This window comes from Carassius auratus, chromosome 50 (genome assembly GCF_003368295.1).
Source record: "Carassius auratus strain Wakin chromosome 50, ASM336829v1, whole genome shotgun sequence".
Lineage (NCBI taxonomy): Eukaryota > Metazoa > Chordata > Actinopteri > Cypriniformes > Cyprinidae > Carassius > Carassius auratus.
In genome coordinates, this window is record NC_039292.1 from 17,383,654 (window position 1) to 17,399,134 (window position 15,481).

At 34.9% G+C, this 15,481-nt stretch overlaps 1 protein-coding gene across 1 annotated transcript; it reads left to right on the top strand.

Annotated features, from left to right (window-relative positions):
- Positions 1-10,928: 10,928 nt before the first annotated feature.
- fibina (fin bud initiation factor a) lies at positions 10,929-12,891 on the top strand. The gene has a single exon (XM_026239509.1). The coding sequence runs from the start codon at positions 10,994-10,996 to the stop codon at positions 11,663-11,665; it is 672 nt and encodes a 223-aa protein (XP_026095294.1). The 5' UTR covers positions 10,929-10,993; the 3' UTR covers positions 11,666-12,891.
- The last annotated feature ends 2,590 nt before the right edge of the window (positions 12,892-15,481 follow it).

Below are 15,481 nucleotides of genomic sequence, written 5' to 3' on the forward strand. Positions count from 1 at the left end.
TTTTCAAATTGGTGTGTTTCACCGGGCTGCGAGGAAATATAGAGCTGCGTATCATCAGCATAACAGTGAAAGCTAACACCATGTTTCCTGATGATATCTCCCAAGGGTAACATATAAAGCGTGAAGAGTAGCGGCCCTAGAACTGAGCCTTGAGGTACTCCATACTGCACTTGTGATCGATATGATACATCTTCATTCACTGCTACGAACTGATGGCGGTCATATAAGTACGATTTAAACCATGCTAATGCACTTCCACTGATGCCAACAAAGTGTTCAAGTCTATGCAAAAGAATGTTGTGGTCAATTGTGTCAAACGCAGCACTAAGATCCAATAAAACTAATAGAGCGATACACCCACGATCAGATGATAAGAGCAGATCATTTGTAACTCTAAGGAGAGCAGTTTCAGTACTATGATACGGTCTAAATCCTGACTGGAAATCCTCACATATACCATTTTTCTCTAAGAAGGAATATAATTGTGAGGATACCACCTTTTCTAGTATCTTGGACAGAAAAGGGAGATTCGAGATTGGTCTATAATTAACTAGTTCTCTGGGGTCAAGTTGTGGCTTTTTTATGAGAGGCTTAATAACAGCCAGTTTGAAGGTTTTGGGGACATATCCTAATGACAATGAGGAATTAATAATAGTCAGAAGAGGACCTATGACTTCTGGAAGCACCTCTTTTAAGAGCTTAGATGGTATAGGGTCTAACATACATGTTGTAAGTTTAGATGATTTAACAAGTTTATACAATTCTTCCTCTCCTATAGTAGAGAATGAGTGGAAATGTTCCTCAGGGGGTCTATAGTGCACTGTCTGATGCAAAACTGTAGCTGACGGCTGAATGGTTGCAATTTTATCTCTAATAGTATCGATTTTAGAAGTAAAGTAGTTCATAAAGTCATTACTGCTGTGGTGTTGGGAAATGTCAACACTTGTTGAGGCTTTATTTTTCGTTAATTTAGCCACTGTATTGAATAAATACCTGGGGTTATGTTTGTTTTCTTCTAAAAGAGAAGAAAAGTAAACAGATCTAGCAGTTTTTAATGCTTTTCTGTAGGATATGCTACTTTCCCGCCAAGCAATACGAAATACCTCTAGTTTTGTTTTCCTCCAGCTGCGCTCCATTTTTCGGGCTGCTCTCTTTAGGGTGCGAGTATGCTCATTATACCATGGTGTCAAACTGTTTTCCTTAACCTTTCTTAAGCGTAAAGGAGCAACTGTATTTAAAGTGCTAGAAAAGAGAGAGTCCATAGTTTCTGTTACATCATCAAGTTGTTTTGAGGTTTTGGATATGCTAAGGAATTCGGATACATCAGGAAGATAACTTAAAAAGCAGTCTTTTGTGGTAGAAGTGATGGTTCTTCGATACTTGTAACAAGAAGTAGAATTTACAATTTTGGCCATATGAAGTTTACACAGAACTAAATAATGATCTGAGATATCATCACTTGGCTGAATAATTTCAACACTATCAACATCAATTCCATGTGACAGTATTAAATCTAGAGTATGATTTCGACAATGAGTAGGTCCTGAAACGTGTTGTCTAACACCAATAGAGTTCAGAATGTCTATAAATGCTGATCCCAATGCATCTTTTTCATTATCGACATGGATATTAAAATCACCAACTATTAAGACTTTATCTGCAGCCAGAACTAACTCGGATGTAAAATCACCAAACTCTTTAATAAAGTCTGTATGGTGCCCTGGTGGCCTGTATACAGTAGCCAGTACAAACATAACAGGGGATTTATCATTAACATTGGTTTCTCTGGATAATGTTATATGAAGCACCATTACTTCAAACGAGTTATACTTGAAGCCTGCCCTCTGAGAAATCCTGAAAACGTTATTATAAATTGAAGCAACTCCTCCCCCTTTGCCTTTTAGACGCGGCTCGTGTTTATAACAATAATCTTGGGGGGTGGACTCATTTAAAATAATGTAATCATCAGGTTTTAGCCAGGTTTCTGTCAAGCAGAGCACATCTATATTATGATCAGTTATCATATTATTTACAAAAAGTGTTTTCGTAGAAATGGATCTGATATTCAATAAGCCAATCTTTATCATTTGTTTATCCATATTGCATTTGTTTTTTATTTGTTGAACCTCAATTAAATTGTTAACCTTAACTTGGTTTGGACGTTTTTTGTATTTTCTAGTTCGTGGAACAGACACAGTCTCTATAGTGTGATATCTAGGTGAAAGAGTCTCTATGTGCTGAGAATTAACTGACCTCTGTGACGGGAGGCAGCTAGCAGACGGTCGGTTTAGCCAGTCTGTCTGCTTCCTGACCTGGGCCCCAGTTAGTCAAGTATAAACACTAAATTTGTAAATTTGTAAAACTGCATTTTTCCATCTCAAAAATATATCTTAATTATGACCTATGCTCTCAATGTCAAAGCAGAATTGTTAATCCATGCGTTTATGACCTCAAGGTCAGATTATTGTAATGCTTTATTGGTTGGTTGTTCTACACGCTTAACTTAAGTTCAAATGCTATTTTGGGGATTTCCGTTTTTCCATTTTCCTACCTAATTTAGAACGCTTCCCTTTCCTTATGCAGAAGTGTAAACACACAAAGTTTGGTATCATTTTAAAGGAAACCCTGGAATTAGATAAAACACTGTTGAAATTGATAAAAATTACAATATATGCTGTCTGTGTTATAATAAGTAGGGGGGGGGGGAAACAAGGCGCTTTTTGAGTTTATTTGTATAAACTGAAGTTTGAAATAGTATAGCTCAGGCAATGAAGGCTATTTTATGGCTATTTGGCTATTTTGAATGGCTATTTTATGTGTTTCCAGCACATGTCAGCTAATAGAGGAAAAAGGACATTTCTTTATATCCTAATCTATGCAAAAGTTATTCCATTCCAACTATAATACCATTTTTGTATACAATTTCCGCCTTCATGAATATGAAGTGTTCCTTTATATGCATGTTTCCCCTTTGCATGTAATATATGTATATTATTTTACAGAAAACACTCAGAAGTTACATAAAAAGCTGCTGTTTGTGACAAATAGTATTATTTAGGTTGTTTCACATATGATAAACCATCTCAATACAATGTGCTTTTTTTGTAGGTGTTTTCTGAACAGTCTTTGAAAGAGCATAAGTCAAACTGCAAACTAGCAAAATGCATGTGTGTGTGTGTGGGGGGGGGGGTATATTTCTTAGCTTAATTTGACTACTTTATGTATCATAAAACCCCAATAAATGATATTCTTTGTAAAGAAAACACTCTAAGCTTTCAAATGAACCCATATATGGGCTGATACCATATAAGGAAGGCTTTGCAAATGAAACAGGAACATTTTGCATGCTATTCAGAGTTGAAGAAACAAACTCCAGCTAGTCCAAAATGCAGCAGATAGAGTTCTTACCAGAACCAGGAAGTAAGACCATATTAGCCTGGTCCTGTCAACACTGCACTGCCTCCCTATCACACATTATAAAGATATTGCTTATTACTTAAAAAGCCCTGAATGGTTTAGCACCTCTGTATTTGAATGAGCTCTTACATTATATTATATTCGTTACATTATATTCCTCCATGTCCGCTGCGTTCTCAAAACTCAAGGAAAGAATATCAAAATCAACTGCGGGCGGCAGATCCTTTTCCTATTTGGCGTCTAAACTCTGGAATAACCTACCTTGTTCAGGAGGCAGACACACTCTTGCAGTTTAAATCTAGATTAAAGACCCATCTCTTTAACCTGGTTTACACATAACGCACTAATATGCTTATAATATCCAAATTCAAAGGATTTTTATGCTGCATTAATTAGGTAAACCGGTAAACCCATAACACCCAATCTATTTGCTACATCATCCAGTACGTATCCAGACCAGATGGTGGATCAGCACCCAGAAAGGACCTCTACATCCCTGAAAGACAGCGGAGACCAGGGCAACTAGAGCCCCAGATACAGATCCCCTGTAAAGACCTTGTCTCAGAGGACCACCAGGACAAGACAACAGGAAACAGATGATTCTCTGCTCAATCTGACTTTGCTGCAGTCTGGAACTGAACTACTGGTTTCGTCTGGTCAGAGGAGAACTGCCCCCCAACTGAGCCTGGTTTCTCCCATGGGTTTTTCTCTATTCACTCATCGATGGAGTTTTGGTTTCTTGCTGTCGTCGCCTCTGGCTTGCTTAGTTGGGGTCACTTCATCTACAGCGATATCGTTGACTTGAGTGCAAATGATTGCACAGACACTATTTAAACTGAACAGAGATGACATCACTGAATTCAATGATTAACTGCCTTTAACTGTCCTTTTGCATTATTGACACACTGTTTTTCCTAATTAATGTTGTTCAGTTGCTTTGAAACAATCTTTTTAGTTTAAAGCGCTATAAAAATAAAAGTGACTTAACTACCTCATTCAGCATTAACACCAGACTAAATAAGCTATTTTGTACTACAATAATCTGCAATGTTTACCTCACTGGTTTGCACTCTATATGCCATGTGCCTTGTGCTGCTTTACTTATCTTTCTTTTTTACATGACCTATATGTATATTTGTATAGTTGTACTTTTTTTTTTTATCTGTATTTAATGTTCTACTGTTAGTGTTATCTGTATGCACCAAGGGTCTGAGAGTATGCAATTTCAATTCCCTGTATGTATGTACTGTACATGTGGAAGAATTGACAGTAAAGCAGACTTGACTTGACTTGACTTGAAGCACCCTTGATGCATAAAGTGTAAAGAGAAGAAGGTTGTGTCCTGCTGCACAAGACCTCATTCTAAGAAAGCTTGTATATGCCTCCCAACCCCTGTCCAGATCTGGTGTTTGGGCATCACCACATTATATGTGCTTGCACCCACAAAATCCATTGCTGTTATAGTGGACATGGTACTGTAATTTTCCTTTTCTCTGCAGCACAAGTGTCAGGCCCTTCGCTGCAGAGGTCAAGCTTGGGAAGCCATACCAGGCATGTCAAGTCAGGTCCTGCAAACAATACAATGAAGTTACTCACTCTTGATTCACTTGCAGACCTTCCTTCTTCTAAGATGTGATCCAAACTCCAAGACAATGATGGACATGTTGCTCAGTCTGAAGGGAGGGTCTGCTTGCAAAAGGCACTGTATAGGTTCCACCAGCCAATAGTGAGCCAGGCTTTTATAGCTGCTACTTCCTGGTTCAAGAAAGATGGTGATCCCAGGCCCCTCCTCAATCTCAGGCACCTAAACCTTGCCGTAATGACATGATTATTCTTCTGCACAATCTGACTTTGCTGCTTTATAGCATGCCAGTCTATGCAACACTTGTTCATGTTATCTCAGGGAACGTCTTGGTTACGTATTTAACCCTCGTTCCCTGAAGGAGGGAACGGAGACGTTCCCTGAGATAACATGAACAAGTGTTGCATAGACTGGCATGCTATAAAGCTGCACGTGAGTCAAAGACTGTCGCTGTCAGCCGAAAGATTCTGATGAAATGGCATGCAGCGCTGTCTTATAGGGATTTGCCTATGCAGCAGCATGAACGTGAACAAATCAGGCTTCAGTATTCAGAGTAAACAGGAGTTTACAATAGCATTCCACACAATGGTCATTCCAGTATCTCTTTGCTGATCAATCTATCATTCTTAGCTTGTCAAAGTGTTTATATTCAACAATTTCTGGATTAAGTTTACACAGCTTTGCTCACATAAAGGCTGAGCTGCTTGAGTTTTGCTTTGGTTCGCTTCATGTTTTGTTTGACTTACTTCTGGCAGTTAAAAGTGTCAGACCCTTCCTGCTGACAGTCTGGAAACCCAGTGATCTGTTGCGCTTTAATTTTTGCCCATATAAAGGATCAGACATCTTGCTGTGACTCATAATGTAATGTAATGATCGGTCAAGACAAATCTCTTTCAGTCATTAAATCTGAATTAATATTCTGATGATGACTGTATCTCTTTTAATGTCCTGAAAAGATTTGAACACATTGGATATATTTACACAGTGCTTTGCTGATCCAGTTGGCTGCTTGGTTGGACAGATCTCTAAAACACTTTCTCACAAAGTCTTCATACATCACCGTGGCCAAAACACTAATGCTGGCAGCTACTGTGCTGGAAAAGAGAAGCAGAACATGACGTCTCCTTTTATAGATCAGTATTGCTCAGCTTAAAAATACATGGGAAAAAAAAAACATGGTTAAACTAAGTAAAAATGTTTTATTATTAAATAAACTAAAGTTTTAAGAAAATGTAAATTCTGTCATTATTCACTTACTAGCCATCATGGAAATTTCTTTGAAATCAAGAAATGAATAATGTAAATAATGACTGTCTATTGAATGTTAATGTTGTGTTCCAGACATTATTTCCCCAAAAAATTGTAGTTAAATGTTATTGGCTTTTACTTTGACTGTGACTTGGCTCAGGGTATAATAACTAAACATGTGTTCTCCCCTCCCTAATGTTGTTATACTCATGGTCTTCCCAGTCAAAAATGATTGGCCTACAAAAAAAAAAAAACCTTACAAGTTTCTGATTAGGCTATTACTACCAAGTTTTGGATTAAATATTTTTGTCAACATGTTTTCAGTTTTCTTTTTGGAACTGACTGGTTATAGGACTCAGTGAACACTGCCAGAATTATCAGTCACTCAAAAACTGAGGTGCATGAGCTCAGATCAATGAGGCATACGATCAATTCACTTCCAAAAAATAAAAACAAAACCTGTGCAAAATGAAAACAAGTTGACTGAGTTTTTTTTAAGATCTAATCCAAGATTTAGTGATAATACAGCAAAATGATTTACAAGCAGTTTTTAAAAGGCTTGTCATTTTTGAACAGGAGCACCAAATGAGGTAAACAGATTGTCTGCACAAGGGTTAACTCACAAGTCCTAAGTGTCAGTGGTATATACTGTATCTAAATCTAAAGTCTATAAAAAAAACAATAATAATCTTTGCAATTAAACACTGCATTCAGGATCATTTACTTCGTAAACTTACTTATTACGTTTAAGTAAATTCATGTAAAAATTAAACTGTATTACAACATTTAGTTTATATTATCGCATATATTATTGTGAGCTTTGATATATAAACTGAAAATCACGGAGGGACAAAATTAACCTTATCTCAGCGTTCCACTGAATGCACATGCAACATATAAGCCTGGCATTCCTGGAAACACAGAGAATTTCCATCACAAAATATGGCATGAGCGGAGATAAAAATGGATAAAGACATAAATTACATTTTAAGTAGAAAAAAGTTTTTTTGTTTTTTTTTGTTTTTTCTTGGAAATGTATCTGTAGAAATATAAAAGAGTACAACCATTCATTTAAAACAGAATTCAAGTACAGTTATTAATTTGATCTGGAAGCTACAAATTGACTTTTGTGCCAATTTTTTCCCCACAGTTCATATATTGCTTGACATATATTTTTTTATTTAAATGATTTGGTAAATATATATATATATATATATATATATATATATATATATATATATATATATATATATATATATATATATATATATATATATATATTTTTTTTTTTTTTTTTTTTTTTTTTATCAAAATGAGTGACCAGATTGTGAGAAACAAGTAACGTTAAATATATGAAGTGCTCACCAGCTTTCTGTTTTGCAAGAGATGCATCTCTGGATTGTTGACAGGTTCACTAACACTGGTAAATTATGTATAAATCATTAATTATTCTTATAACGACATGCTATGATAAAAACAACCTAATAAACCAAAATATGTGTGTGTTTTCTTATTGGTGCAATCCCTCCTGCTCGACTCGCACCCTGGATCAGCACTGTGAGAAACCCAGCCACCATCAGCACCATCTGGAAGTCATCTGTCCAGAACACAGCCTTCAACCTACCCTAAACACTCACACACACTGGCACTGTTTCTCCTGTTTCTGTCTGATCATCAGCCACTGAGGCCATCAGACTGCCACACTCACAAAACTTTAAACATTTTGCTCAGAATCGCATATACAGGAATATTTCATCAGTCAAACTCAGAAATTTCACATGTTCGTTCATGTCATTCGTGTTTTCTCATGAAACACATAAGAATTTAGGCTTCTAGGTGTCATGTGACAATCTCAAAGTTACAATATTATTATGTATATTGATAATAGTGATTAATATGTTAATATTGATTAAATGTATTATTTTCTTTAAAAAAAAGGATCAAATAGAAGTGTCCTAACTAAAAACATAATTACAACCAATCATAACCATTACCAGACTATTGATTACAATAATATTCACAACCATATTTTTTTATCACATTATCATAATCATAATAGCATAATTATAGTGAAACCTGCATCAGAATTCAGCAGCACTCATCAATGTGCAGTAAAAAGTGCAGACAATGCCAGTGGTAAATATGGATCCCCAAAGATCAAATCCTGTCACTGATGGGGATAAACTGTTTATATAACTGATGTCCTGCATGAATGACTCCTACATTTAAAGATGACTTTTGTCTACATCACAACAACAATAGAGAAACAACAGAGTCTGATTTAACAAACAAAACATATAAATAAGTTACATAAGTGAAAACTGTTGGATTGCAAAAGAGACAATAAGTCAGTTTTTATTAAAAACATTCTACATGAATCAATGTAACCTAATCATAAAATATGTGGCATTTCAGTCTATATTTGCATTGACTCATTGGTCTCTCATGTTTTTTGAATATTAGTCTCTTGTGTGGTTCACATGACAAGTGTTACTCATGTAGGACGCGTGAGTCCTCTTGTGTAAAGGGAATCATTTTCAAGCTAAGTCTTTATCTCAGTATACTGTATGATGCACTTAAATAATGTCTAGGTAGGCAGCACACAGGGTTATGAGCCACTGCCTCTGACTCTAAAAAGTTCACTGTAGCATTCTTTTAAAAATAGTTCTTATTATGGAAATGTAACATACTTTAAAATATTATACTTAAGTGTGATCTTAATGTAATGTTTTTGGACATTTTATTGTATGTCAAATGCAATTCAATTAAAATATTTTAGTATAATAGTTTAACTTTATGTTTAGTGGAAATAGGCCGTATAAGTGCTTTTGGTCAACTTAAGTAAAATTTAAGTACTTAAATCTTAAATTAAAACTTAGCATTTGACATTACTTCAAAAAGTGAATTTTTTTAAGTGTAAGTGTAAGTATAATCTTTTTAATTACACTTGAGTGGCCTTTTATTTAATTTTAGCTCATTACAGTTTTTTTTTTTTTTTATATATATATACACTTTTAAGGTTTGAAATTCCCTAGTGCACATTCAATACAATTAAGTGCTCTTATTTTTCATAAGGGGCCATCTATTTAAGAAATATTACCTGCTTTGCACCTCAAAACGTTTTAACAACACATTCAGATTGATGTCCAAATGTTTACTATTTTTTCCCCAAAATTTGTGTGACTAATGTAAACTAACCTTGATTGAGAGCTAAAGCAGGAGCATAAACTACCACACCATTGTACAGAATCTAAAGAGTTAAAAACAGAACAATCAGCATTGATCAAAAACCAAACAACAAACTATACAATACATGTTTTAAATGTGGGAGCATTTAATTCTACTCACCATTTGAACGATATAAATTAAAGTGACTGCAACACGAACAAGCTTACAAAACCGCATCTCCAAATCCTGTGAGAACAACAAGTCAGAACAAGTTTGTATCATGCTGGAGGGCCTCAACCTGCATAACTACAGCTGACACGGCCTATGGGATTCATTACTAAAGGTCATGACCTCCAAAAAGCCCAGAAACATCTGGCCAACATCCTACCTCAATACTTTATTTCTGTCCACTGTAGAATATATATATATATATATATATATATATATATATATATAATGTAATATTTAATAATAAAATCTGTATGCAATATAGTAAAACTAGTGAAAACTAAAGTATAAAACATTTGATGACAAAAGCCCCGACCAGATTTTATTTAGATGAGGCTTTCTTTCTCTCTTTGATGGTGAAGAAGATTCCCATACCAGAGGTGACCACAAACAGAAAGGCGAACACCAAATAGTCCCCAAAAATATAACTTGTTTTATATTAAAAACAAACCAGTAAGCCGATCCCAGATCAGAGAAAAAATAAAAAATAACCCTCGGAAAAGTAACATAACTGAGTAATGCAATTATTTTTAGGCATAAAAACAATATTGTAATGCATTACTTTTAAAAGGATCTTTCCCCAACACAGATCATGTTATATTATATCAATATAAAGGATATAAAGGGTGTTGTGTCTGTCAAGGTGTTATATTTTACTTGTGCAAAACCTAGAATGTGGTTCATTATTACTCTCACTGATGATGACGTGCTTTAGTGATGTTAGTAAAGATTACTTTGTCATCACTGAAACTCTCACATGTAGTTTGCCTTGATAATTTTTTTTTATTATTATTATTTTTTTTTTTTTTTGAAAGATGTGATCATGTTAAAAACATGGGAAATAGATTTAAATCAATTTGCACTGATGACCATCACAAAAGTAGAAGTTGTTATTATATTATATTATATTATATTATATTATATTATATTATATTATATTATATTATATTATATTATATTATATTATATTATATTATATTATATTATTAGGGTGCCAATAAAGTGCAACACCTTCTGACCATTTATTAATGCCATTGTTTTTAAAAATATGATTTACAGGATGAAATTCATGTTGATTCGTTAAACAAACTATTTTTATGTAGCCTACTTGTATTCGCTTCATATCATTATATTGGTACAGTATAATACTTGTTGATCAATAATCAATTACTTATAATATAATCAGAGTTTTTTTCAAAGTGATATCTAGAAACGTAAAAAGCTAAGTTTAAAAACCCTTTCAGGCTGTGCTCATGAGTGGGTGTAATTTGAGCGCGTGAAAGCGCGTGGGACTCAGATTACAGCTGAGCGTCTCTTCTATAGTGCTCACACTCATAGGAAGGATTCCAGATGTGGACATCGTCCCTGTCAGGTCACTCAGACCTTCCAAGTGGACAGAAGCTATCTACCATGTTACCTTTCACTCTTGCTCTGTTTTTATTGCCGCTCTGCGGTGCGGTCTACTATGGACCTTTGCTCCCTGAAATGTCCAACGGGACTTTTCACCACTTCTTCGTCCCGGACGGTGATTACGAGGAGACCGTAGACCCGGAGAAATGTCAGATGCTCTTTAAATGGATCGACCGCAGTCCGTGTCCGCTGGAGGAAGACCAGGACTCGATCATACGAGAGGATTTCATCATCATGAAGCAGCAGATAGAAGACGCGGCGCGCGTCCTGGAGAGCCTCGGGAAGAGCATCTCCTACGACCTGGACGGCGAGGACAGCTATGGGAAATACCTGAAGAGGGAGATCGTGCAGATCAACGAGGCTTTCACAAACGTGGAGAAATCTCTTGTGGAGCTGGAGACAAAATTCAAGCAAAACCAGGATACCGAGCAAAGAGAGGAGAATGAGTTCACCAGTAACTTCATCAACCCCATGTATAATGTGAGGGACACTCTGCAGGAAACTCTGGACATCTCTTCTGGACTCAAGGATAAACATGAACTCATCTCTCTGATCATCCGGAGTCATGGATCCAGGTTAAGCCGGCTTAAAAATGACTACCTGAGTGTTTAGAGTCACAGACCTTCTGGACAGACTACAGTCCGAGTTGGATTGTTGTTATTCTGAAGTGTGTGAAACGTTGGATCTCCAAAATTTCCCAAAGCTTGAAACTTTTTTAGTGGTTTTGAGTACTGAAGGTACCTTCACTCTTATATAATATGGAGATTTAAACATGTTTTTGAGGCTTTATTATGTGTTCATAAGTCTATTGATTTCTATTTTTTTTTTTTGTCTCTAAGCATGTACTGTATACAGACATGATGTTAAGAATGCGTATGTCTTTTTTGGTCGCATAGGTAAGTTAGTTGCGGAAATAAATTGTTATAGCCACCAGTGAAAGAAATTTAAATTGTATTTACTGTAAAATAAATAAATAGATAACGTAAAATATGCTTTATGATGTGCAGCCTTTAAATGAACCGTTTTATTCAAGTCAGAAATATGATTTAATAAGATTTAGTTAACCTGACTACAAACAAGCTTCATTTTAAATGGTTTCACTTCTTAGGTATTCTTTCAGACTGAAAACCCTACACAGATTTTTTTTTTTTTTGTATATATTTTTTTATGTCAAAATCTGTTATTCCTGTAATCATTCTTCAGTAGGCTGGTCTTTTTCATCTGTCTGTTGCTGACATTTATTTTGGAACGACTGAGGTTTGAGGAAGCTGGAAGGGTGGTGGTTAAACAAGCTGGTTGAGATTTGGCATTTCCTGTGCCTTTAGAACAGAACGTCTCTTTCTCTTTCTGCCATGTGGAAGAATAATCAAACACTGCAGCAATATACAAAGAAACACAATCTACCATTTCTACTGCCAACTCCACGAGAATGCTGGAATATTTGCTGGTGAACAGTTTTAAGGTTAACGTTTTAACTGTTAAACCATAAACATCAGTCATTACCCCAGACCAAAATTACTTGGAAGCATAAAACATATCCTAAACCACTCCTTCATAAGCCTAAATATTGTACCAAAATCACAATGTTGTTGCTGCATTTGAAATACTAACCAGAACAATGAAGTACTTATAGATGTGGACTGGACTGGAACTGTTTTCTTTTTCTTCCTCACATTCAGAGATTTATTCTTGCTGGAGGTTAAAGCTCAAGGAAAGAATGTTTTTACTAATGGTTTTGTGTTACCAGATCTGAGCCTGTTCATTAACATCTCATATGGATCCACTTTCAGTGGTTTTGTGATAAAAAGAGGAATAAACAAAAGCAAAAAAAATAAAAATCTAGATTTTTTTCTTGATGTTTATCTTAAGTAAGGTACTAAAGGAAGCTTTCTTTATCTGTCAATCATGACCTTATAGTTGGAGTTTGATTGATGTATTGGTTTTGTTAGATTTCCAGTGAAGATCCTTAGGGTTTAAAGTAAAATGATATCAGATTCTCATCTCAGCTTTATAAATCATAAAGAATGAAGTGTTTTGAAAATCAAATGAATGCAGAAAGTTTTGTGTGAGAGGTAAGTTTAGAGTAAGAAAATAAATAGGGATAGAAAAAGTTTTATTTTGTGATGAATATGAATTTATTTTATGATTGAATATGGCTAACATTTCTGCACATGAAGTGAACAGTGCGTTACAATTATACAAAATGATCATATTCAAAAGCTATAAGCAAAATGTTAAATATATTTGTTCTTGATACGATGGTTCATTCCATCATTTCCCTGGGAAATAGTTTTGTTCGTCTTTTCTTGATTTCATTTATGTTAATCAACTTTTACTTTGAAATGTTACTTTTTATTATAAATTGAAAATTCTTAAAATAAACTTTTTCTATTGTCTCTGTTCATAGATCCTTTCCCAGACGTAGCAACTGCATCCGAAATTGCATGAAGTAGACATGCTAATCCCTGTCATTTATAAATAGGACAACCCTCTTCTGTGTTAATATTTTATGCCTAATTTTAGGAATACTGCCTATTTGGATGTACTGCTTATAGTGATTTTGTTTATATATTATATAGTATAGGTAAATTCAGAAGCGTTCTAGGTCCACTGATCAAGTCATGGCTGCCTCAGTTTCTGACAAACTCTTGGCCAGCCCCAGGTTTTCCTGTCTCGGTCGAGCCTGAGACTTCTCATGTCTCCAGTCATGTCCCAGTTCATGTAATGATACATGGGGCAATGTTGCCAAGCGATGTTGCTTGAGCACTTTCTGTTTGAGAATAGGCAACAAATTTTTCTGTCTGGGAACTTTAGATTGGTCATGGGCCCTGTGTCTCACCTGGTTGTCTGTTGATGGCAACATTGCTCAAAAAGTTGATCTGTAGGGCTGGATTGTCAACAAGGGACATAATATGTAACCCCCGAACTTGAAAATACAAAAAAGTCCAAAACAATTTAAGGGTAACAATTTAAGTACTGTTAAAATATATATATATATATATATATATATATATATATATATATATATATATATATATATATATATATATATATATATATATATATATATATGGTAAATGATAAGTCTTGGCTTAGTGAATATTAGATCCCTTTCTACAAAAGCACGTTTAGTAAATGATATGATCACTGATCATAACTTAGATGTGCTCTGTTTGACAGAAACCTGGCTAAAAACAGATTATTACATTATGTTATAAACTTGAGCCACATCCATAAGGTAAAGGGGGAGGTGTTGAAACAATTTATAATAATATTTTCAGTATTTCTCAGAACTCTGGTTTCAAGTATAATTTGTAGTGTTTATTTGAAGTAATGGTGCTTCATATAACATTATCCAGAGAAACAAGTGTTAATGATAAATCCCCTGTGATGCTTGTACTGGCTACTGTATACAGGCCACCAGGGCACCATACAGACTTTAATAAAGAGTTTGCAGATTTTCAATTAGTTCTATGAGTTAGTGATGACTGCAGATAAAGTCTTAATTGTTGGTCCATGTTGATAATGAAAAAGATGCATTGGGATCACCATTTATACAAATCTGATTACAAAAAAGTTGGGTCACTGTACAAATTGTGATTAAAAAATAATGGAATAATTTACACTCTCATAAGCATATATTTTATTCACAATAGAATATAGATAACATATTAAATGTTGAAAGTGAGACATTTTTAAATGTCATTTTGGGTTTCATGAGAGCGACACATTCCATAAAAGTTGGGACAGGTAGCAATAAGAGGCCTGGAAAGTTAAATGTACATATAAGGAACAGCTTGAGGACTAATTTGTAACTTATTAGGTCAATTGGCAACATGATTGGGTATAAAAAGAGCCTCTTAGAGTGGCAGTGTCTCTCAGAAGTCAAGATGGGCAGAGGATCACCAATTCCCTCAATTCTGTGGTGAAAAATAGTTTAGCAATATCAGAAAGGAAAAAAAGAGTTTGAAGTTATCATTATTTACTGTGCATTATATCATCCAAAGATTCAGAGAATCTGGAACAGTCTCTCCAATATTTGGCATGACATTTAAAAATGTCTCACTTTCCACATTTGATATGTTATCTGTATTCTACTGTGAATAAAATATAAGTTTATGAGATTTGTAAATTATTCCATTCCTTTTTTGCTCACAATTTGTACAGCGACCCAACTTTTTTGGAATTGAGTTTGTACGATTGCTCCTTTATGCTTAAGGAAGATTAAGTAAAACAGTTTGACACTGTGGTATAGTGAGCACAGAGAGCTGCCTTAAAGGTGCTGTAGGGAACTTTTGTAAAAAAAAATATTTTTTACATATTTATTAAACCTGTCATTATGTCCTGACAGTAGAATATGAGACAGATAATCTGTGAAGAAATCAAGCTCCTCTGGCTCCTCCCAGTGGTCCTATTGCCATTTGCAGA

Bases quoted from the DNA above. Each gene is read 5' to 3' on its own strand.
- fibina (XM_026239509.1), top strand. From the start codon at position 10,994: ATGTGGACATCGTCCCTGTCAGGTCACTCAGACCTTCCAAGTGGACAG.